The sequence below is a fragment of the Empidonax traillii genome, unplaced genomic scaffold, assembly GCF_003031625.1.
Source record: "Empidonax traillii isolate 1590-97213 ecotype Southwest subspecies unplaced genomic scaffold, ASM303162v1 scaffold65:size4453928, whole genome shotgun sequence".
In the NCBI taxonomy this organism is placed as follows: Eukaryota; Metazoa; Chordata; class Aves; order Passeriformes; family Tyrannidae; genus Empidonax; species Empidonax traillii.
The window spans coordinates 3,430,404-3,455,529 of record NW_020955258.1 but is presented as its reverse complement, the minus strand read 5'-3'; the positions used below and the strand labels follow the sequence as shown (position 1 = coordinate 3,455,529).

The following is a 25,126-nucleotide window of genomic DNA, read 5'->3' as shown; positions in this document are numbered from 1 at the left end:
GTGGGAGATGTGCATTTCTGATTGTATAGTGGGAAGATGTTTTGGGAAGAATTTCTTTGTATTATTTCAGGGTAACTTTATGCATATATATGTGTATATATAAACATATATTTTATTTGTAAATATAGGTGCTTGGCTGCCAGTGTTGGTTCCCCCTTTTCTGCAAGTTCTCTAATCCCTAATAAAACCCAAGTTCTGTGTCTGTTATTCCATATTGTTAGTTTGCATTGATTTTGCTCTCTGACTGGTCCTCCACCTGCACATGCATCTGAGATACTAAAAACCTCAAATATTTCTCAAAATATAGATTTCTCACTCTCCAATAGATTTATCTTCCAATTATTTTATTGATGCCAGGTGGATCATGATCACGTTCACTCTAGCAAAGTCTAGGAGACAACGGACACATTTGCTTCTGACAGGTGAGGTAGAAAACAGTTCTCAACTTTGTATCATAGCTGATAATCAGCTATTTATGTGTCAGTAACTGAATCCCACAATCTACCTTTTCCTGTTGGCTAGGAACCCTGTCACCATCTCAACACCCTCAGGAGCCACTAGACTGAAGGTTCTACAAAGTCCCTACAACTTTCAGCAGTGCCTTTCTTTTCCTAAACTCCCAATAACAGGGACCTCAACAGGCTGTAATTTGTCTCCGAATGCCATAAGCAGCTTGCACACACTTACCCCTTGCCATATTCATTGATAAGCTACAACGCAGAGTGTGAGAAACAACCTCACAATAGAGGTTTAGGGTGGGTTCACCCAAATGCTTAGAAACACAGCTGCAAATAGATCCCTCAAACGAACACAGTTGCATGGTTCCTGCATCAGCTTTTTGTAAAGTGATAGACTTAAGACTGGTCTTGAGAGAGCAGAAAGAGCAGAGCTATTTAAGACATAAACTGGCAAGGGAAAAGGAGTCTGGAAAACTGTTCCCTTGTCTGTCATTCAAAGGATAGGGCTTTGGGTCCATTTTTGTTATTAATTAAGAAACTAATCCAGGAACTGTAACAATCTCTTGCAGAAAAGCCCGTAAGTCACTCAAAACTCACTAAATGGTTGGGGTGGTGGTGCAACCACGTTACAATTTCTCACCAACTAAACCACAATTAGCATTTCAGTTTTGAATCATGCTTATTTTGCTGCTTTGAAAATGGGGGTGAAAACTTGAGTGGTAGAAATGCAGATTCACAGCTGCTGTTGATTGTTTTAACTCCTTTGATGTCAGTAGTTGGAAGGAAGATGAATAGCAGCTGAGAAGCTGTTTGATTCCTTTACATGCAACAGTCATTGCTCCACATCAGTGTCATCCAGGGAAGCCTTCTCATGGCTCTAGAGATGAGAACTTAAAAAAAGATATGCTACTGAATGACTGTCTGATCCTGCAGTGTGCTGATCTCATTCCAGGAGCTACACATCTGCATGCACTCAGGAAGACAAAGATGTCTCACTACTGCACTGCCTCAGTGCCCCGCTCTGGTAGTTGCTTGGCATTTTGCAGAAGTGTTAAACTTTCCACACTTCTACCAACTGAATGGAAGTGAAAGGGGGGGGTTTATTCCAAGCAGTTTAGTCTGCCATCTCCCAGTTAATTTCTAATGTGTGTAATATTCAATAGTTGTAATCATACTGGATTTTATTCCAGGTACAATAAGTACTCTTTGCAAGTAAATTTTTCATTTCAAAGAAGTACTTCCATTCTTGTTCCTCAGGTTTAAAATACCATTATATGTAGGTTATCCATATACAGGGATTATAGCAACAGAGAAGTCCTGGTATTCAAAGGACTTCAACAAGGCAAGGTTTGTACATAGGAGTAAAAGAGTCAATTTCAGGATGCACACACTTCAGTATGAGCTAAATCAAGAGTCAGTGACTGATCTGCTGAAAACATGCAGAGTAAAGCTCCTCACTAAGACCAAGGGAGCCCTTCCAAGGCCAGCTAAATACCAGATCTCTTCCTCAATGCTCCTTTTCCTTTGTTCCCATACTGTCTGAAGGCATGGCTGGTAACTTTGTCAGCAACTGAAGGGCTGAACAGGAAAGTGAAAAACTTACTCTAAAACATAGAAGAAGTGATGGGGGGTTGCTCTGATTTCATACCATCCAGAAGGAAGGAACCATCAGCAGTGAGCAGTCTTTTGCAACATGGGTAGGCAAAGCTGACTGTGCTCCACTGCTGGGGCAGTGGTTTCAGGAGTAAAATCTCCCCCCCGGGGGAGGGCAAGGAAGACCCCGTCAGCACAGCGACAGTGGGGTTAAGGCTTAGAGCACAGGGATATTAGGATTTTTTCTTAAATCTGATAGGAAAACTCAATTCTCTCCACAGTTCCGTTCCCAGAAAACGGTCCTGCGCTTGAGTGGAGCTGCCTGGCCGATGTGCGGAGGGAGATTTCAGGACAAGCTTGCTGGCTCTCCCTTCCCCTCTGCCAGCCTGGCACACAGGCAGGTGTGCCGAGGTGAGGAGAGTGGAGCTCTCTGTCCCGCAGGGGTCGGGATGGCCGCGTCGCACGGTGCCGTGCTCTGCCCGGGCCCACGGGGTCCCGGCAGCCGTGCCCCTTCCGCTGCGCCCACCTTAGGCGCGGACGGGGCGGGGAGAAACCCGACCCCCACCGCCTGGGGAGGGAGAGGGGCTGCGGCCGCGCTGGAGGAGGCGGCGGCGCGCCTGTGCGACTCCCCCATCCGGAGGGGACACCCCCACCCCAGGCAGCGGGGACATCGCCCCGGCCACCGCGGCAGCAGAGGCAGGGCAGGGCGTCCCGGGGCAGGGTAGAGGAGGACAGGGCAAGGCAGGGCGGGGCTCTCGCCGAGCGGGGAGCGGAGAGAAGAGGGAGCCGGCGCTGGGCGCCCGTGTGCCGCTGGCCGGCCGGAGCAATGCGGAGCTGCCGGAGGACGCGGGGGGCTGCGGGCTGGGCTGCCCCGCTACTGCTGCTGTGGCAGTGCCTGCCGACGGCGCGGCCCTACAACCTGGACACCCGGCACGCACTGCTCTTCCGCGGGGGCAACGGGACCCTCTTCGGCTTCTCGGTTCTCCTGCACGGCCACGGCGAGGAGCGATGGTGAGTTCCCGGCCGGGCCGCCCCTGCGGAGGTCCGTCGCTCTTTTTGGCGGCCGCGGCTCCTCACGCTGCCCTCTCTGCCCCGCAGGCTGGTGGCGGGCGCGCCCCGGGCCACCTGGCCCGCCAACACCTCGGTGGTCAACCCTGGGGCCATTTTCCGGTGCCGGATCGGTGGGAACCCCCACGGGCAGTGCGAGCAGCTCCAGCTGGGTGAGTCGTGGGCGGGGAGCCCCCGGCCGGCGTGGGGTGGGTGGCAGGGCTGGCCCCGCTGCGGACGGGACGGGGAGGGCCGGTGCCCCCCGCCCTGCGCTCACCGCGGTTCCTCCGCCGCTGCCTTGCGGGCGGGTCGTGCCGGGTCCTCCCCGAGTTAAACTGGGGTTTACTTCTCGCTCCAGGGCGAGATCAGCGCTATTGCCAAAGGGCAGTAACGGCGGCATCAAGACAGAAAACGTGCACAAGAACTCGCTTGGGGAGAGGTTGGGTGTGACAGCGCCCGTTCCCACAGCCGTATTTCGCACCTTTGAGCGTGCCGGTCAAAAGTCCCGTGGGAGGTTCTGTCCGACTCCCGTACTGCTCGAGAGAGCTAGTGCAGCTTTCGGAGCACGGGCCGGATACAATTAGCTCAGGAATGGAGGAGTTTAAGTATGTACACGAATCATCTTTTCTTCTGCAAAGCCTGCCCTTCATAGAAGTCACCCTAAAGTAATTCTGAACCACAGTTGTCTTGCAGATGAGTTCTCCCTGCTTGCAGCTTTGTTGAAAAAGTGATTTTCAGGGGAACAAAGCAATTTTTAACTGAACAGCTCATCCTCTCCACATCCGCAGCCTCTATAGTTTGGAGGTGTAACTAGATGCACTTATCCAACTTCCAAGTGGTTGACACTTGTTAAAAAGGAGAAGGCTTTGCAATGAGTTCATATGAACACGTGTGAGCTGCTTTAGGCTCTCTTCCTGTCACCCTTGCATGCCTTGCTATTCATTCTATCCTTATGCTATGCATAGAAAGTTTCCTAAACTTCCTACCCTGCTGTGACCGAGACCATTGGATCCGTTAAAACTATGACCGTGCCGCCCAATAAGGATAAGAAGCGCGAGAAGGAGCTTTCAAATTGCGCGCCATGAACTGATGGGCCTTCAGGGCAGAACGCAGCATTCCATGACAAAAATGTTATTCCTCTGCACTTCTGTGCATAAAGCTTAGACCTGACAGGTCCTACCTATTTTATTTTACTACGAATAGAAGTTATTTTTTGTAACTGAGTTACAAAAACCTAAGATACTTCAGTGGTGCTTTACTTGTAGTCACATAAGGAAAAGACAAGCAGTTGTTACTAGCAAAAACAGACATTAAGCTTACACCAGCCCAAATAATTCTTTTTTTTTTTTAATAATAATATCATTCCAATATTAGATCAATAGAAAATATATATAACAAAGAGCTATTTTTCTCCAACTGCTTGTTTGTAAGAGGAGGCTTGCAAAAAGTTGAGAAAGTCAACTAAAGCGGTGAAGAAGCATATGCTAGGAGGCAATAAACCCCTGCTCCTGGATTAGAGGTAAAAATAGTCCTTCACAGTGTGGGGGAAGGAAAGGAAGGAATGAAAGTTTCAGGTTCTTTCAAAACTACATGCATCTGCTGTACTTCTCGACTTACTTATGTAGCCAGTGGAAACAAAAGCTCTAAAGAAGTAATTTGATGGGTTTTTCCTCAATAGCTTAGGGGATTCTAAATGAAATGATGCAACAGATGTATGAAAGTGTTTGTGGTTCCAAAGGCTTAATTTAACATGGCCCCTATTCCCAGGTTTAGAGGCTGCAGGTTACACAATGTAATTTACTGTTCTGCCCTGCACTTCTTTAAAAACTGATGATAGCACACCAGATATTTCCAAATTTCAGGTTTCCATTAGCACTAGATGACATCTTTGCATTGCCACATTTCATCTATAGTATTTCTGAAGATAAATAGATACTGAAAAGAAGTGCTGTATTGTCAAACAGGTCAGTGAGGTCAATGAAGAAGCCAAAGGCAGCTGTGGTTCATGGGATGTAAATGAAGTGGGACAGTATCTGAGGTTGGTTAAACCTCTGCCATCCTGCTGAGTGGTCACGGAAATACAGAAGGGAACTTGCAATTACAAAGCTGAACTTAATTATCTCTTGTCTAACTCATTCAGGCTGTCAGCAACTTTGGACATAATGGTTTTATCAATGCTAAGTCTTTAAGCCAGTGACCTCAGTTTTTCTGCTTGGGTTCTTGCTAGTGTCAAGTTTGGATTCTGATCTTATAAAACAGAGTAATTTTCTTCGAAAAATGTGTGGGGTCATAGCTGGACGGGCTCTGCTTCTCTCTTTCTCTTAAATACTTGAATTCACATTTCTTTCTAGGAAAAGAATCTTTGAGACGTTAAGTTTTGGATAAGTCGTAGAAATGTAGAGGTGACAACAGGCAATAGAAGTGGCTTTCCAAATGTTGGGCCTCTGTAATGAATGAATGTGAATTACTTAGAGACATAAATATGTTAAACCACTTTGTTGCTACATTTCACTAAAGTGGCCTTGAAACTGGCATAACTAATTAATGTAGGATTCACGCAAAATTACAAAGCCTCTGATCACACAAAACTGCTGTTGTATTTTTTTGTGTCACATGTTTCTGTCTGCTTTCTTAGTAGCAAAAGAGTTGCTGCAGTCATCACAGTATCTGGGATAACTCATTCAGACATACTTCGGAGAATATTCATGTTGTTCAAGGTGTTGCAGGGGCCTGGCCTGGTTTAAGAGCCAAAGGAGCCATCAGATATAATGCCATGAGATAACTAGCAAGTCTTTGTCTTCCCAGCCCCTCATTGGCACTTTTAAATCTCTCTCTAATTAATGAATACAGGAGTTTTGAGAGGTTTTTTTCCAATTCTAGTACTTCTGGCTAGGGTGTCAAATGTTCTATTCGGCAGATTTATTTGCATTTGTAGTATTTTTAAATAATGGCTTATGTCAGATGCAGAGACTTGTAATCAAACCCTAGGCACAAGTACAAAATACAGTGCTTCAAGTTCAGTTTATTACTTGGAGCACTAAGTGTCTATCTTCTAGTCTTGAATTTCGAGTCCTTGCCCATATTAGTTTAGGGTAGTCACAGATTATTGCAGAGGGATTTACACAAAATTCTTCAGATGTTTTGACCTATTGCATTGTGGACTTACAAAACATTACATAAATTTTTCAACAACATTGCTCTCAGATTTGAAATAGTGTGATTCGCTGGCTAAAATATATAGAAAACAATGTATGCAATTTGCCACCCAGTCTAAAAAAAACCCCAAACTTTTAACTACAAAGGTATACAGTAAATTCAGTGCATGCAGTTTAACATAAGGCCAGAAAGCTCAGCCTGCACTTTCAGTCTTGCACCCTTCCTTAAAGGCTCTGCTGTAATTAACCTATGAACAAATTGCCCTCTAGCTCCCCCAGCTGAATCATTACAATGGAAAAGCGAACAGTTAATGGTTTTCCCCAAAGGGCTGACCTGTGTTTGTTCAATATTGATTTCAGTAAGTTTGGCTTTTGAGAGCTTGGCTTTTTTATCTCACTTGCATTGCTCATACCCTGCCAGTGATCTCCTTTCAAATAGCCACACTATTCCAAGGAACATGGGACCTTCTGGACCCAGGTCTGTTGCAGAGGTATTGAAACAGGTGTCACTTAAAAATGTTTTGGGTAAAAGTCATTTGAGAGATGTAAGAGGAATAAGACCTATCAGAAAAGAGAGAGAATTTCCCTGGGCAAGTAAAAGGAAGACTGATGAGGCCCTGACATGTAGGAGAAGAATATCAGAAGGCTTGCTGTCTTTGCAGTAGACTTCACAGTTTTCATCAGTTAGCAACAGGACCAGAGGAGTTATTGGAGGATAAAAAGGATCGTGGGAAGCTGTTGGGCATGGAAAACACTGGAGCAAGTTGTATAAAACTGTTTTCTCAGATGACATTGCAAACATCTGTATTATAGTCCTTGAGGCCAAAGCTAGAAATGGCTTTGTAAGTTGTGACCTTATTTATATGTGACTGTAGTGTTTCTGTGGATGTGTTCAGTGGGGATTATAGCAGAAGTGTATCTTCCAGCTGTGTGATGTACATAGGCTGGGCAATTACTTATTTCTCAGTGACTTTATGACAGCACGTGTTCCTTTTCCCTGAGGCAACCAAGCTGCCATGTCCTCTTGAGCTTATGCAGTGCTGCTCTGTTGCTTGTGCAGAATACTGAAATTTTTCATTTGGTAAGGCTTTTATAATGTCATAACCTGAGCAGGGACTCATCATGGTGTCTGGGATGTCAAACTCACACTTCTCTCTCCCACAAAGGCCTTTAATTTTCAAGGTGGTAAAATACTTGTCAGTCAGAGAAAGAAAGGAGACATAAGGCAGCAGGTCAGCAGAGGGCCAGAGTGATCCTGAATCAACTTATACCGGAGCCAAGGAAAGGGGGAATACAATCCAGTGAGCATGAATGGTGGTGATTTTTCTTGTTACAAACCTCTGAAAGAGGCACAGGAATAAAGTACTGAGACAAGCCAAACTTTCTCATCTCTCATGTCATCCTTGTCTGGTTCTATTTGATTTACTGATAAAAAGTCTCAGAAAGCCTCTTGAGATTTAAATTTATTACCCTGGTCTTCTCTACTTCTTCCATCTGCTGCAAATGCACATACAAAGCAGGTCCCAAGAAAGTCATTGCCATAAGAGGATGGAAGGCATTGCTAGAAGGGATTTACCAGAAGTGCCTTTTGTGATTTAAAGGAGGATAGGACATTACACATGGGGGTGTAATGGAGTTTTGTTTGCTGAGGAGGTTTCAATCAGATTAACGTGCTCTATAATTCATGCAGACTATGGAAATGTGTCCCTTAGGAAGTGGGAAGTTTTACATGACATAACTCCACAGTTAAATTCCAAAATTAAATTCCAAACTTGTTTCTGAAAAGTGGTATATATTCAGTACATGGAAGTTCACTGACATTAACCAAGAAGGATACTTTGAAAGTTTATCACTTAATCCTCAGTAATAGAGAACTTGCAGAAAAATCAACTTCTTTTTAGTAGATTTTAGAAGTGCATTTTAATTTGTGCTTGTCTTAGAAGAAGAGCCCACATGTTAATTCCCTAGGTGACCTAGAGGAATTATTAAATTATGGTAATATAAAATCTCTTGGCCCAAAGACAATTGAACTTGATGTTATTGTGAGTACTAAGGTTGTTTCCTGTTTACTTGGATTTTGCATACTGTTTCCTTGATGTCTTAAGGCAAGGCACGTGCTGGAGGAAGTAGTAAAGAAGAGATGAAGGAGGGTCAGGTGCCTCTTGACCCTGTGAAGAGCGTTGTTATTGGAAGAAGGTAGAGTACAGTTGTGTGCAGGGTACATCATCCTTTCTGCAGTATTGTGAGGCGTTCTGGACTGCACTATTGGTCTCCCTATCCAAGCAGGGAGAAAGCGTGATGTTTGGAAAAAGTGGAGGGGTAGTATGGGAGTAGGAGAAAGCAAGGCTTCAGCACTTTCTTCAGACAAATGTCAATGGCTAGGCCTGTCATAAAACAGTAGGGAACAAGCTCTGAAATGGGGATAGTTGTTAGGTCTTAGTCCTACAAATGTTTGATGAAGAATTTTCTCGATTCCATTAACCTCATATTTTCTATCAAAAAATCCATAACATCCTAAGTATAAAATCACTTAAGTCAGTGTTGGCTATGAGAATATATGTAGCAAAGCCCACAGTCTCTCATCTTTCTCCTGGTTACTGAATAGATTAGGTGTATCCCTTTATTCTGTTTCCATACTTAATATTGTGCAGTTTTATGTTCTGTAAAGTGAGCAAGTCCACTAAATTAGGAGTGTATTCCTGTAAACTCTCTAATGCATTGAACAATAATAAATTTCAGCTCTACTGTGACCACTTGTTTGTTTCTTTGTTTGGTTTGTTTGGTTTGTTTTATGGAGAAGGAGGGTGATTAAAGGTTTTTTCCCCCACAAAAACATTGTACCCGTCAGCATTGGTCGCCCCCTTCTGGGTAAACTCCTTAAACCTCAAAAGTTTTGGGTTTACCAGTAACTGAATTGAATCTGGGAAAGTCTTAAAAATTATACAAAAGAGCTTGTTCAAATGACATAATGTGTTTCCTTATTTTATAGGAAGGTTTTTTCATAAACTGTCATGTTGATGCATAGAAAATACCAATTCAGTAATTTGATTAATGCTCATTCATGCAAACATCTTACAAATGAAAAGTTTTGTATAACTCAGAATAAATATGTAGCCTCTCTTTATCTTTACACTACTGGTTTCCAGAAGAAAGCAAATATTTGCTAACTTGGCAATACTGTAGCCTTCTGGGGGGGGAAGGAGGGGAAGGCGGAGTTAAAAGAAATTTTAGTATGTTCTCTAACATTTTAAAAAATTACTCTCCTTAAGAACAAACAGAAAGAGCTGCTGCTAAATAATTGCGACAGTGCAAGGAGTACACAGGACATACATATGTAATGATCTGACATCCCCAGTAGACATTGCAGTTATACACCCTTTATTTGACAGCCATTAGCAGTAGAGGTTGTTTTAGGGTCTGCTTCCAATAGAAACACAGTTGGAGAGATGCTTGCTTTAGACTAGATTTTAGGTAGCACTCATGGGTACTACTTGAGTTTCTCATGAACTTTTAGGCTGAAGAACACTTACAAAGGCAGCCCTTCACCAAAATGTCACTTTCTATCTTCATAATGATCGTCACTGCCAACCTATCTGGTTCAGAACCATTATAATCCCTTTGGCTATATGCAATTGTACCTTTTTTCAAGAAAAAAGTTAAAAATCTACATGACCTATGTAAGACAAAGATCACATTCATCAAATCCAAATTTCTGCAATGTCCCCATGGAGTTCTTGGATGCTCCTGTTACCCACCACATGGCTCTTCACCTTGTCCCTCTGCTCAGAGCATTGGTCTTTGTATCCTAGGCAACCCCAGAGGAGAGTCCTGTGGGAAGACTTGTTTGGAAGAGCGTGATAATCAGTGGCTGGGTGTCAGCTTGTCAAGGCAGCCAAAAGAAAATGGATCTATCGTTGTATGTATCAACCGCTGGATCTGCGTTTCTGTCTGTCAGACTGCATTCACCTTCCTTATGATTCTGTGGCAAATTTTGTGTTTGTTTCATATCCATAGGCTTGTGGACATAGATGGAAAAATATATTTTACATGAAAAATGAACACAAGCTTCCACATGGTATTTGTTTTGCCATCTCTTCTGACTTTCGAACTGAACTGAGCAGAAGAATATGCCCCTGCTATATTGGTAAGAAGAATGCTTGGGTCCTTTCATGGGGAAGGGTGAGATGTATAACTGGATGATGCAGAGTTTGGAAGAGCCTGTGTTGCTCTGAGCAGGCATTCTGCAGCAAAGGTTTAAAGATTGAGTGCTGATGATAAGAGTCCAGCTTATGATGCAAATTTATTAGCAAGATCTTTATCACGCCAAGAAAAACTGCTTTCAACAGGCAAAAAATCAGTTAAAGCAGGGCATCAGAATACTTGCTCTCCGAACTGGATCACTGAAGGATATGCCCTTCTCGAAAACAGTCCAGTAGAGGACATCCTCCCCTCCTTTTCTCTTGTCATTTACTTTTTCTGCTCGAGAGAGTCACACAGCAGAGCAGCAGAAATACCTGCTAGTGATTGTTGCCATCTGCTCCTTATCCTTTGATACAAAGATGCTGTGGTGCCTCCTCATAGTGCGTGTCCTTTTCCTTACTTTCCTTCTGGTGAGGAGGCTGCTGTGGCATGAGACCTTCACTGGTTCTTCCTCTGAGCACTTCAGGAGCAGAGTAAGAGTCATGACTTGAAGATATCAAATGACTCCATCCATGCCTTCCATGCCTTCCCTTTCTCTACCTCCCATCCAGGAGAACAATCTCATGACCTTGTGCCTTCCCAATGCAAGGATCAGCTGACAATCTGGCCTTTGTGTGCAAACAGAGTAATGCCATCAAATGTCCCACTGCTGGCCTTGGAGACTGTTACCTGCGTTGGTGAAATCATGCTTTTATCTTCAGAGACTTTAAGTGTACAAATCCATGCAGGAGATGAAGGGAACCCTGGTGGAAGGCAATTAGCAAAGAATTACAGGAAAACAGAGCTGGGAGAGAGTGTTGGATGTAAATAGAACTGCTAAGGATAATAGATACCAATATATCTAAGACAACCATAACACAAGCCCTTCATGTCACTAGGGGAGCATCAGGGCAATGCTATGAAGATACATAAGCCTGTCAGTCAGACTACACGTAAATTTCAGAGTGGAGGAGTTAAGTTTATCCAGATGTGGTGCTCAAACTATTAGTGCCATTTCATTCACTTTTAAAAGAAAGATATAGTCTTTAAAGTCACAATATTTCAAAGGCAGGTGTGATCAAGTGATACATAGTGCTTTGAGTTTGTTACAGTACTATATTGCAGCTAAAGGCTATATAGTGGAAACCAGTGGTTTTAGTTTTCTTACACAACTGAAAACCAACTTCTTTTTTTTTTTTGGGGGGGGGGGCAGGGGAGGTGCTGGGGAGGTTTTTATTTTCTATGTTGTTTCAACTTCTGTAAAAGACCTGGTAAAAAAGTTTGAAAGTACATGCTTCTCATCCTTTATAATATTCTTGCCCATTTACAGATTTTGCACGAAAGTTTGGAGAAAACTATGGGTCGTGCCAGGCTGGAATTTCTAGTTTTTATATTGAGGTGTGTGTTAAAGATACCAAACTTCTCTCTATTTATTTGCTAATTTATATGTATACATATATAAAAGTGTACATGTAAATGCAAATATCAACACTGTCGTTTATTGTGGGAGGGAAAAATCACTTTTCCAATTTCTTTTAAATTGAATGGTGTTAAGATTTACATAATAATTCCCAAATAAGACTTTTACTTTTTATTCCCAAGAATACTTTTACGTTGTACTAAATCCAAAATTACTTTTCATTGGAAAAAGAGCATGAATATAGCAGAGCATGAAATTTTATTATTCTCTTTAGTCTGTTTGATGTAAAATTAACACTCAGTGCTTACATTCTTGCTTTACAGAGTCATATTCTATATTATTCAGTCTCCATTCCGCCCTAAGATTATAATTTTAAAAAAGCTCTTTTGAGAAGAGAATGTTTGTTACTCTGTTTGTTACTCTGGTTTTTTTGTTACAGCTCAAAGTTTTTAATAACTGTATTTTTAGAAAGTCTGGAAAATATTGTCTGTAATCTAGTGGTGAACCCCAGCACTGAGCCAGATGCATCTCCAGTAACATTTTGTAGAATTCAAAGGAGATCTAAAGAAAAGCATTTGATTTGTTTTTCTTATTTTCATGAATATTTATATATCAATAACATGGCTTTGTTTTACTTTTCTTTTAGGACTTAATTATAATGGGAGCCCCTGGATCATTTTATTGGACAGGTTCTGTTTTTGTATACAATACAACTGCGAATACAATCCATGCTTACACAGATTCAAATAACCAAGTGAAATTTGGCAGTTACCTAGGTATTTAAAATATTTTATACTTTACAAAAACATAAGCTAAATAACTGGTCTTGAAGTGAGTGCACAGTGATTTTCAGTGCTTCCATTATTAATCCCAGAAGTGGCAGTTGTAAAAATGTGTTCTGATTTTGTTAAATATTATTTTAAGACTTCCTCTCTGCTCTTTTTACGAGGAAACTTCTCAAACACTGGATTTCTGTTATTATCATCTCTCCGCTGAACTTTAATCATTTCTTGATTTAGAAGGTAGAGATGTGCTTATGCTTAGTAATGGTTTGCACTTCACTCCAAAGTCTGAAATGCTGCTTTCATAGAAAAAGGACTTTCATAGAAAAAGACAATGATTTCATATATAACAGAAATATGGAAAGTTTGTTACAGTGAAAGCTGCAAGCAAGTCTTAATTGCATTATCAATAAGGGGAAGTATGCTATGATCTTTAGAGACAAACTTGCCTGCAATTGTGATTTTTTTTTTTCCTTTTTTATTTCAACCCTATCTTGGTCTGGATATGTGGGAAGGCAAACCTTGTCTATGAATGTCTGCAAAGAAGGCCATGAGGTTCCTACTCATGTACCTATATCCAAGTAATTAGCTGAATTTAGTGCTACCATTTGGAAAGGTTTATGCCAAAAACCATCAGCAGCTTCAGTCTTCTCACTACACACTAAGAAAAGCTCATCTGTCCTTCCCAAACTCCTGAGCAAGGGTATTTTTGCTTGTGACCATTGCATTTTCCCATTCATAGATCCGGTTCTCGTGGATAAACATTTCCTGTTTCTAATTCCACTTCTTTGACAATAGGAAGTAGGCATATGTTATGAAATAGCTATTATGAAATACAGAATGGCTAACTAACACTTCAGAATTCAGTACTGAGCCTTGCAAAGGCTGCAGATGGACCCTGCAGGAAAAACAAACAAAAGAGATGCTGGGTGCTAAAAGGTAATCTGACATGCAGATTGCTAGGGTCAAGCAGTAACATTTCTAACCTTTCAGAGGACAAATAAAACAACTTCAGAGAATGCTTGCTTCATCTTCCCAGTAACAGCAGAAAAAGTACTGCACTTGTCAGGGGGGAAAAAACTCATTCCAGATTTCTGCTCCTACAAGTATGAGAATTTCTGTAATGAATGAGTCAAATCATTGATAGCCAGAAGCCAGATACAGGCAAATGGGTAAGGGCTTGTATAAGGACTGTGCTGGGGCGAGTATAGGGAAAGCCTTTATGCACATTTATGGTCTCTCCTAGTTTCCTTTGCTGTCCGGGACCTGAAATCAGCTGGAGTTTGTTTCACAAATCTCTAGTGACCTGGTACACGTTGGCTCGGCAGAGCCCTGTGTCTTCTAAACTTGGCCTTTCTACAGGGAAGTGAAGAAATGGGCCATTAGCTCATCTGTGTGTCTCTACAGTAGCAACTGTGATAAACCTTAAATTCTGCATTGTTTCATGCTCCTTAAACCTCTGCTTTGTTCCCTCATCATAATAATACATAATGTGATTTAAAGAATATAAAGGTACCTACCTTCCCCTCCCTCAGCTTCTGTTCTGTTCCATCTTTGTAATTCTTGAAGGCAAAAATCCTTTCTGTTACCAAAGTTTTTTTAAGTCTGAGTCTGCTTGTCCCCTGCCAAGTGGTGGAATTATATTGTGACAAAAGTGTAATTCAAGCACATGACTAGACATACTTATCTACTTTATCCTTCTTCTGGCAAGGACTGAGAAGTTGGCATCTTTATTTACATGCTTTTCATTGAACTCTCAAAAAGTAATAATTAAGAAACTAGAGACTGTAGGAAGTGAAAAAGCATCATAACATTTTCCATAAGTCAGAGGAAACAAAGCTGTTTAAGTACCAGACAACTGAAAGAAAGAAGAAAGTTAGAAAGAGAAGCTGGTAATACATAACTCTTGGTAGTATTTCCTTGACTACTTCAGAGTATCTTGGAGATTAATAACTGATGTCTTTAAAAGGAATTATGTCAGTAAGTCAGTCTTAACAAACTGCCTTAAAGAAATCACAGAGTAAAAGACAGTTTCTTTTAGGAATCTGAGAATGGCAAATAACATTACCATTACTAAGTTTGTCAGAAAAGAGGAGAGAATTCTGGAGTTGAAAGTAAAATTTCATTTATCTATGCCCTTAAAGGGTCAGTTATGTGATTCCCCCCCCCCCAACATTTTAATACCATTAAATAAAAGTGAGGACAGTGTGATTACTGTATTTTCTTTGTCTGTTTGGTGCTTTTTTTTTTTTTCAAATTCTTAAGAATTACGCAAAACAAAAATAACTAGAAAATAAGTGTCAGAGGAGGTAAATTAAGGTTCATCTGTTTCAGCTTAATTTTTTTTTTAAATAAATAAAAACTAGGTGTTGACCTTTAAATGATAAATTGCTTTGTTCACCTTTTTTAGCTTAAAAAATTAAAACAAAATGATGGCTTAATGAGAACTTGAATTCTATACAGTTATCTTCACAGACGAAGATTCAAGGCTTGTTCTCATCTAATCCAAGATGATTTTCCAGTTTCTCTGCACGCTGTGAAAATCAGCAGTCATTCAGTAAATGCAAGAGTAGCAGAGTATGTTAACTATCTTCCCAGTTTCAACTTATCTGTAATGTATACTGGTAAGAGTAAGGATAACTTGTGCAGCTACAGGTTAAGGCAGTGAGCCTTCATTTCTTAATTCCATGTCTGGATGTCTGCACCAAAATGTGGTCCTGTTTAGGATCTGTCTACACATACAGTGATGTTTTGTTACCTAGATCCATTCACAAAAGCTGATGTAATGTTTTCTTAATACATAATCAGGCTTTTGCTCCACTTTGTTCCTGACATTTCCCTGTGTATGTCCACAGTGCTGTGTGTGTATGTGCACGTGCATATAAGTAGCACTACATATAATTTTGCTGCAGTCCAGTTACAATAGTCAGAGTAACAATTGAATCAAGCATTTCCACCATGCAGTGAATGGACTTTTGATCGTTTTTATTGGTAATACAATATGGACTCAATGAACAATTCCAGAATATGCATTAACAGAAGGTGTTTGCAATTTACTGGATTTTAAAGTATGGCAGATAATTGAGTTCCTGGGGAAAAATAAGTGTTTCTGGCACTTGTTTCTGCTTGCTGAAACGTAATGTTTGTATTAACCTTTTGCTTTTGTTTCAAAAACTTTCTTTTCTATTTTCGTTGCTAACTTAGATGAGGTCTGAATGTCAGACTCACAATAATCTGTGGTGTTGACAGCTTTTATGTGGCACTCTCCCACTTCTTTTTCTCTGCGTAGCATTTCCAGTACTGAATAGTGCATTTCTAATTTACAGGATATGCTGTTGGAGCTGGACATTTTCTGACACCAGCCAGTACAGAAGTAATTGGAGGGGCTCCCCAGCAGGAACAGACTGGTAAAGTAAGGGATTGTCTATACTATTGGTTTGAAGAATATAGACCCACAAAACCACTCGTGATTTTTCAACTTAGATTAATATATTAGAGACAAGTATCCAATAGGTAGGACTTCACACTGGGAGAAAAGTTAAAAGAAGGAATTAGGGTAAACGGTCTAGATAACGCTGACGTGAACTATGGTGTTAAAGGAAGATACAGATAGGAAATAGTAAATAGCTCTAGATTGTGATACTGTGTGTTGCTTTGGTGATTCTCTAGCACATGCTGTAGAGAAAGCAGAGGGAAATATTTCAGATTACAGTTTACTGAACTCCACTTGTATTTTCTTTTCATTTTAGGCCTACATTTTTAGCATTGAGAGGCAACTAAACATTCTATTTGAACTAAGAGGTAAAAAGGTAAATATTTCATACTACTTTTCTGCACCTTATAACTTCTAGCACGTTTTCATCAGAATTCAAAAATAGTAATGATTTCTTGCTTTTACACAGCTTGGTTCTTACTTTGGAGCTGCAGTTTGTGCTGTGGACCTGAATTCAGATGGCTTCTCAGACTTGCTAGTTGGTGCTCCAATGCAAAGTACCGTCAGAGAAGAAGGAAGAGTTTATGTTTATATTAATTCAGGTTCTGTAAGTATTTTCTCTTAGAAACACATGGCAACACAGCCATTTTAATATAAGAGGCTAAGAAGAGATTTCCTCTCTATTATCATACAATATTTCAAGATACAGGAAAAACAGCTGTAGAACTGTGATGACAACCCCAGCAGGAGTGTGTGTAGCGTACCCTGAAGGCCAGCAGTGTCAGCTGTAATGCAGTCACTTGCAAGAGTGTTAAAACTGAAGACAGGCTGGGTTTGTTTCCAGTAGCTTCACGGGGTGACAGCCTGCCCCTGTAGCCCATTTGCAAGCTCTCCTCCATTACTGTGCTTCCACTGAACTGGCATGTGAAGAGCAACTTTTTAAGTGCTTTAGAAACAGACAAAGAATGAAAAATTTGCATGCAGTTTCTGGTATGGGTCAGGAAAGAGACTGTATGCTCTGGTAGTCCTCAGTTTTGCACCTAAAGTAACTGGACAGATCATGCAGTAGAATTAGCTGCTTCTTAGTCTTTCTAAGAGTTCAGAAGTGACAGTGTAATCACTATTTTTGTGTGCTTTTGAATTTGTCTGGGTTTGCAAATTATATCATCATGTCTTATTTCCCTTCCTTTTCACGCTAATATGTATTTACTCTCTCATGCTTGCTATTAACATTTTCTTAACTTTTTCTTACAGAGAACTAAGTCACTGCCCGATACCTAAAACTCACTAAGGCACATACAATGGCTCTGAAGCAGCTGCTGTCTACTACTTTTTTAGCACGCACAGTTTTCTCAGAGCAGTAAGGCCCTGTATTTTGATGTAAGCTTGCTGCTTTTAACAGGTGCTTGCTGTGGGAACATGTTGTTCTCTTTCTTAAAGAGCAACTTATTCTTTATTTACACTAAATACTGTGAAATATCTTTGATAGTGCTTGCTTCTACAGCAAGGAGTTTGGTAGGATGATATATTGGTATTCAAGACAGTTTTAACACTTTGAGTAATATTCCATGCCACCTGGAAGATGCTCTGTTAATGTGCCATTGACTCTGATGTCCTTCAGGAAGCAAAGATGGTTGAACTGAACATAGAGCTCAGCGGGAGTGACTCATATGCAGCGAGATTTGGAGAGGCAATAGCCAATCTAGGAGACATAGATAATGATGGTTTTGAAGGTAAGAATACAAATAAAACCCCTTGGTTTTCATTCTCCTAGATCAGTGGGCTGTCATGTTAGACAGGAGGATTTTGGAAGTTTCAGAATAATTTCGGTTTGGGGCTTGACCTCTTCTTTCTGACTTGAAATATAGCTGCTTCACAGTCAATGAGCTGTAATACCAAGGATTAGGTTCTGTCTCTTTAATGAAGAGCATGAGAATAAAGTGATAACAGTCTGTAACTTTTGGTGCTGGACCTCAAAACTAATCCTGTTTTAGACAGCTGAGACAAAGGTTAGGGAACAATTTGGCAGTTTTGTAACATCATAAATAAAAATTCGACATTGAGTCTAGATCTGCTTCTGTGTCACCCATAAGTACTAAATATATGATGATATTGAAAACAACCTTCAAACTGGGAGACTATTGTGGAACTACTTCCCAGCTATGATTTCAGGTGACTCATGAATTTCCTAGTATGTGCCCCCAGTGAATAGAAAACAAAGGGAAGGATATGAATGACCATGCCCCAGCACTGAATTCATAGTTTTATACACATCTCAGGTTTTGCCCTAAAACATTTGCTTACTACAAAAGAGAACTGAATCCCAATATAGGGCTGGGGAACAGAAAAGTAAAATCAAATTAATTGCAGCATAGCAAAGCAGATGTATGACACAATATAATGTAAAATGGGCATCCTTAAACTGGAGGGAAGGAGGAGCAAACAAGTCAAGAAGATTTTGAAGTAATGTTGAGAGTGGCAGTAGGAAAAGAAATTTTGTAAGAAAAAAAGATAGAAGCAAAATATAAAGAGAAATTGGGTGCTAGAAACCATTCTTCTGTAGTAAGTAATAAAAAAGGAATAGCAGAACAAACTTCTTCAGTGATCTAAACCATCAGTATTAGCCCTGTGAAGATAATGGGTGTGTGCTACTGTAGAATCTGACCTCATCAAGAACATTGTATGTTATTTTAATAGGTACAAGTTGACTGTACTAGTTTCATCACACCAGTAGAGAGACATAACATATTTTGTGTATTTTAGTCACCACAGTATAGATTCAGTCAATGTGGATTCAGTCAGAGAAGTGTTCAGTAAAACCAAATAGAGCTTTGCTTTTCTTGTGATTTTTGGTTTGGTGTATCAGTATTTCTGATTTGCAGATAGTTCAGTTTTCCTTATTTGTAAGTGCAAATTTACAGTTATTAACAGTGACTTTCGAGATGGTGTAATTCATCTCCCCCTCCCTCCGCTCTTTGGTCAACAACCTCTGAACCATGGGAGTTTTTGGTAAGGGCTGTTGAGGTGGATTGGTGGGTGGCTAGGTTCATTCAGTTTGTTATGAATTGCCACACCGCTCTGGGATTAAATCATCTAGGCATAAAATATATCCCTTTTTACAAACCAGCTACCTTCACTTCCTGCCTAAATGCCTTTCCAAGCCTGTTATCAACTGTTGTGCACATTTCATGAAAAAGTAAATGGTTCATTTCAGACAGCGTAACAAGAGTGCTTCTTGTGTTTCAGTGATTTAAACCACGTGGGAAGAGCAGGAAAATCATCACAGTTCCATGAATACCAGGCTTTTTTTTTTTTTCTTTTTTTAAAAACCATCATAATTTTGCCTGTTGTCATGGTAACCTTTTAACTTCTTAAGGGTCAAAATAAGTATTGCTAGAAACAGACTTTGTCTTGAACAAAATAGCTGCATTTGACCCTTGTTTTCCAGAAACATAGCAATTCAAGTAGAGTCAGATGACTGATCTGCTCTGTACTGTTTCTGTTTGCTTTATGTCTATGTTCAGCACTGCTTTTGAATTCAGTCAAGTAAATTTGGTCTGGCATTGCATGCATCATGATTTGCATTCCTTTAACCATTCCTTGTTCATATTTCCTAGTTAGCTGATCATTGCTAAATTGTTTTTCCACAGATGTGGCAATTGGGGCTCCACAAGAAGATAATCTAAAAGGGGCTATTTATATTTACAACGGCAGGGAAGACGGAATAACGCCATCATTCTCACAGGTACGCTTTTTCAATGAAAAATAATCAATCCAAAAAAAAAAGTAAGTTTAAATCTGAGAGGGTTTTCCCTTTAACACCATGACCGCCTGAAGTACTGTAAAAGACTTCCGAAAATTTTTACGTAGTCTGTGATTTCCAGTCATAATAAAACTGGTACTCTAAGAGAGAAATAAATTGGGTTTGGGGCTTTAGACAGGGTTTATGGGATTTAACATTTGCAGGAATAACACTGTAGCTCAGAGATTAGCTTTCCAAGAATATTTTTTTCTTTTACCTTTTCCTTCTCAGAGAATACAAGGACATCAAGTCAGTAATTCTTTAAGCATGTTTGGACAATCCATAGCAAGTGGCATTGACACAGATAACAACGGATATCAAGGTAAATGAAACAATTTTTTTTTTAATTTTTCATTTTTAAAAGAGTAGAAATTCATAGGGAACAACCCTACTGTGCTACTTGATGCTTTTAACAGAAGCAACATCTGTTATTAAGACAATATGTCACATCTTGTATTTTGGAAAGAAAAAAGAAGAGGTAAAACTGAGGCCAAGCAGTCAGTTTTCACGGTCACTAACTATTATTTAAGGACTGAAAACAATGCAATAGTAAGATCACAGTGCGCAAGAGGAAGAAAAACATAATTTTTTATTTTAAAGCTATCTCATCTGCTAGTGTCACAATGAACTGGTTTGGGCACTGGACTCATGTTTCTTGTGCAGATTAGTGTGCCAACCTAAATATATTACTGGCCTTAACATGGTCTGGATTTTGCCAGGAGTGATGAGCTCCTTGACTCTGTGTGAACAACACATGAACCCCTCTTAGGGCTCACGGCATTGAATAAGACACATGTGGAGTTGTTGTGGGCACAACATGGTAGTGTTAATTTGGTGTAAAACAAGTTAGCTGTTTCCAAGTATACATTAATTGCTTTATACATATCATCAAAATATTTTAACATTTTGCAGATTGGTGTCACATCAGGTCAAGTATGTCTGTCCTTCCCCTGTGGATGTAAAAGCACAAAGTTACCATGAACTACATGATGTATGCTCTGGCTCTGCCCATAGAAATGTTACCCTGGTTAATTTGTAATGCTGGGCTAAAAGATAGTTTACAAGTAGTTTGCTCTCAGGTCACCTGTTGTTTACTAATTTGTAAGTCATATCCTCAGATCCTTGTATCATTTAGTCATCTGACAATTCACTTTTGCTACCTCATTTGATAGGTGTGTATATATACTGTGTATATTTCTTTCCTTAGTACATTAATAGGTTTCAGCTAGTTTGGAATAAATTAAATAATTTTTTCTCTTTCTCTTGATGTATAATTTTATTCATATAATACACATAAGCAATTCATCTTGTTTTATATATATATATAACTATATATATGTGTTTGTATAGCAGTCTTGAATATCTGGATTAGAAAGAAGGCGAGTGCCTCCTGGTTAGCTGAATTGTCCTTCAGTATCAGCCACTTAAATATGGAATAGAAATCCAATCATAACAGTATCAATATCTGCAAGTCCAGCAAATGAGCATGCAGTGTTAATGGACAGTGGACAAATGTTTCAGGAATCGTTGTCTAGACCTTTGAATACCAGCATATCCCTTCTAATAAATAAAGGGCAAATGGTGTTTTAATGCTGACCAAAAGGTGAAAATGCTACAAAATGCTAGTACCTGAGAAGTAATTCTTGTTGACAAATTATGCTTATTGATACATTTTTTTGTACAGATGTAGCAGTTGGTGCCTTTTTCTCTGATTCTGCTGTGGTGCTGAGGTGAGATTGCTGTGTTTCAGTGCTTTTGAAGACCATACAATTTAACTCTATTTTTTAGTGCAGTTTAATAAAACTCAGTAGTATAATTTAACCTCATTATATTTTTCCTGATGTCTTGAACATCAGTCATTAGGCTCTAGAGTGCTCTACAAAAACATTTAAGTAAACACCTTGAAGAAAACGAAAATATCGTTCTGAAACTTCTTGAAGCAACAAATAATGCACATACAAGTATTTGAAGCTATCTAAAAATTGCAGATAGCTTAAAAATTATGATTTTAAAATATAAAAATATCTTGTCAGAAATGGTTAGTTTTGCACAGATTGTGTAAGCTATTTCTGAACATTATTTGTGAGCATATACTCTTTTCTGTTCTTAGAACGAAACCAGTGATAATTGTTGAAGCTTCTTTAAAACATCCTAATTCAATAAATCGAACTAATTTAAACTGCATGGAAAATGACCAGCCTGCCACCTGTATGAATTTGAAGATATGCTTTAGCTACAGAGGACGAGAGGTACCTGGTTATATTGGTAAGCTACTGGGAAAAAAAATCCAGTATATGTATTCAATATAAATGCACCTGTTTACATAACAATGCTCCTGGTATTTAGTAGACTAATAATCTTGAGTTCAGAATAAAATGAAAAGTTGATAACATGGATACCTTTTTTATCTCATGATTCCCCCATGACATCAAGCCATTACACTTCTGTCCAGTTTAGAGTAACAGCACATCCCTACCAGGACTTTCTTAGTTACATGGCCAAGGAGAGACATTCATGTTAAAATGGTGATGTTTAGATGTCCTCTAAAAGCATTCCTCCCATGCAGGGACGAAACCACATGGGACTGCTGTGGGATGCAGTCTTCCACTTAGCAATAGGAGAAGACAATTCCTTCCTAAAGCAGCTCAAGCACCTGATCATACCATTGTGGAACATTATACGAAAGAGAGGGAGTCCCACTAAAATTACTGAAAAATATGTCTAGTATTATATTTTATATAATGCCTATTTTGCTTTTGACAGAAACCAGTATTGCTTGAAGCAATATCTATCGGAAGGAATATTCATGGTGAATTTATTTAAGATAATTTACGGCCTAAATTTGACTGGTATTGCCTGGGTGCTTTTAACCTACTTGTCATGTGCTATTTGTAAACTGCAAACAGCCCTGCGAATACATGGGATATAAAATTAAATTGTTTAACTCTTCTGTGTGAGAACATAAAATATCCTTTAGGAACACACTACAGAGAACATATTGCAAAGATGAACTGTAAAGTTGCAAGTCCAGATTTTTTGAAATTCATATTCATTTTGCAAGACCAGCAGTCAGACTGGATCACCCTTGGTGGACTTGGACATGAGACTCTTCAACTTCAATAAAAAAAACTAGCAGAAATTGTAGATAATCTAACTCATCTTTTGGCAAAGATTAAATAAAAAATCAGTAATGCTCTGAAACTCATTTGCAATTTGCTATCATAGCAATTTCTTCTATCTTAGATAGAAGAACCTGTGAATTTCCACAATATTTGTCAATGTTTGTTTACCTGCCAGTTTGTTGTAATTTGTCAAGTAACTGAAGTGGGTTTTCTTTAAATAGATTCTGGTAGAAAACTATAAATATAACCTGATAAAACTATCCCTGATGTAAAAGCATGTATCAGGGAACAGTCATGAAGCAATCAATTTTCAGAGTACTTGAAGTTTTCATTAGATATGGATTTATGTCAGAGCATTTTTAAGCAGAGCATTTTAAAATGGATGTTACAGAATATCCTTGAGGAAATGAGTCAGAAGATGTAATTTCTGTCATAAATTCATGAAAATCAAAACACCTAAAAATTTTACAACCTTTATTTTCCCTGGGTTTTATTTTGCAGTATTGCTTTATAATCTGAGTGTTGACGTGACCAGAAAAGAGGATACACAAGCAAGGTTCTATTTTTCCTCCAATGGAACATCTGATACAATCTCAGGAAAAGTAAAGATTTACAGCAAGAATACTGCCTGCAAAGATCATCCAGCATTTATGAGGGTAATGTAATTTTCAGTGTGTATTGTCCTGTAAATCCTTTGGTCTCCTTTGAAAAGCACACCTGCTGCAAAGAAACCTATTTTGTTTGCAATCGCATCACATCATTTTGAAAGTAAAATATTTGTGTTCATAACTTCCACAGTTGGTGTATACTAATTCTGATGCTTTCTCAGCTTTCTGTAGAGAAGTTAGCAGGTCTGCCATCTCTTATGTTGGTAAGACCATGCAGAATGATAACAATCACAGTGACGAAGTAGGACATGAGCAGTCTTGACATTTTTCACCGTTTGTTATAAATGACAGATCATAGAGTGAGGCTGGTTTGGAGCAACCAAGAAGATGCAGTGTAACGTGTATTGTGAACATTTCTGATGGAACTTTCCAATGAGCTCCTCAGTGCAAAATCTTAAAACTTGTTATTTTTATTATGTTTTGTAACTGTTATGTATTTGTAACTACTTCAAAGAACATGTGTCCTGTTTTTACTGTGAGAAATTAAGGTAGACTCAGCTAATAAGAAAAGAGCCCATCCCTGATCCATAGGAACTGAAATGAAGGCAATTCCTATAAAAGAGGTTCAAGGTTTATAGTGTGGTCTGTTTTGTGAATTTGTTGCAAGGAGCTGAAGGCTAGCAGGGTGTGAAGAAGAGCACTTGCTTGGGATTGTTTGATCTTTTTCCTCCAAGGGATGCAGCACTCAGCAAGGGGAATATTCACATAAACTAAAGATGGAAATGGAGCAGGAAGAGCACTCATGACAGTCTCATTAATGAATTTAGATCTGAACAATATGAAGAATGTGCACTGTGCTGAAAAAATGATCTCTCTACTTGTCTGCTTACAAATGTGAAGCCTGCACAGATATGTCTCTCTCCTGGATGAGTTTTGTAGTGAACAAAGTTACTGTTCTCCGTCTCAAGGTGTAGAGGCAACTTTGTTGTAGAAGAAATCTGCTGGTAGAAGTGCTTCAGAAGAGAAGCCACTGAGGTAGAAGTGCTGCCACAGCACTGGGTGTTGAGCAGGAGGCTGTTGGAGATCTGCAGGGTGTCAGCTGGCCGGGGAGGCCTGTACCCAACCAGTAACAGAGATGGCACAGCTGCTGAGCAGCAGGAAGCTGGCTGTTGGTTTCAGAAGTAGAGTTTGATTCAACAGCAACCATCCTTTCAAACTGGGTATGGTACTGACTTAGATATAGGTTATTAAGAATCTAGTCAGTAAGATCTTAACTGCAAAGTAGTCTCAAAGTCACTGTTGCCCTGGAGGGATTGAATGTCGTATTCATGCTTGATGTATCCCTCTGAAAGATGAATGAGGAACTTGTCTTGAAAGTGGAAAAAAAACCCTGAAATCAGGACAAGGATATAATATTTTTAAGGCCATTCAATGGAGAAGGAAGAGTAAAAGTGATTAATTCTGTCAAACATCTTAGAAGGTTGTCTATTCCAACAAAAAATTGGGAGAATAAATGGGAAGAACTTG

At 39.7% G+C, this 25,126-nt stretch overlaps 1 protein-coding gene across 1 annotated transcript in view; it reads left to right on the top strand.

The window, feature by feature from the left end:
* The first annotated feature begins 2,877 nt into the window (after nucleotides 1–2,877).
* ITGA4 (integrin subunit alpha 4) overlaps nucleotides 2,878–25,126 on the top strand; it is a 35,444-nt gene continuing 13,195 nt past the window's right edge. Inside the window, exons 1-15 of the mRNA XM_027880243.1 lie at nucleotides 2,878–3,062; nucleotides 3,150–3,271; nucleotides 10,063–10,169; nucleotides 10,268–10,397; nucleotides 11,763–11,830; nucleotides 12,499–12,628; nucleotides 15,961–16,046; nucleotides 16,384–16,443; nucleotides 16,537–16,674; nucleotides 17,689–17,800; nucleotides 19,718–19,812; nucleotides 20,101–20,191; nucleotides 21,554–21,599; nucleotides 21,980–22,134; nucleotides 23,493–23,647. Of these exons, the coding sequence (XP_027736044.1) occupies nucleotides 2,878–3,062; nucleotides 3,150–3,271; nucleotides 10,063–10,169; nucleotides 10,268–10,397; nucleotides 11,763–11,830; nucleotides 12,499–12,628; nucleotides 15,961–16,046; nucleotides 16,384–16,443; nucleotides 16,537–16,674; nucleotides 17,689–17,800; nucleotides 19,718–19,812; nucleotides 20,101–20,191; nucleotides 21,554–21,599; nucleotides 21,980–22,134; nucleotides 23,493–23,647 (1,680 nt within the window). The remainder of the gene's footprint in view (nucleotides 3,063–3,149; nucleotides 3,272–10,062; nucleotides 10,170–10,267; nucleotides 10,398–11,762; nucleotides 11,831–12,498; nucleotides 12,629–15,960; nucleotides 16,047–16,383; nucleotides 16,444–16,536; nucleotides 16,675–17,688; nucleotides 17,801–19,717; nucleotides 19,813–20,100; nucleotides 20,192–21,553; nucleotides 21,600–21,979; nucleotides 22,135–23,492; nucleotides 23,648–25,126) is intronic.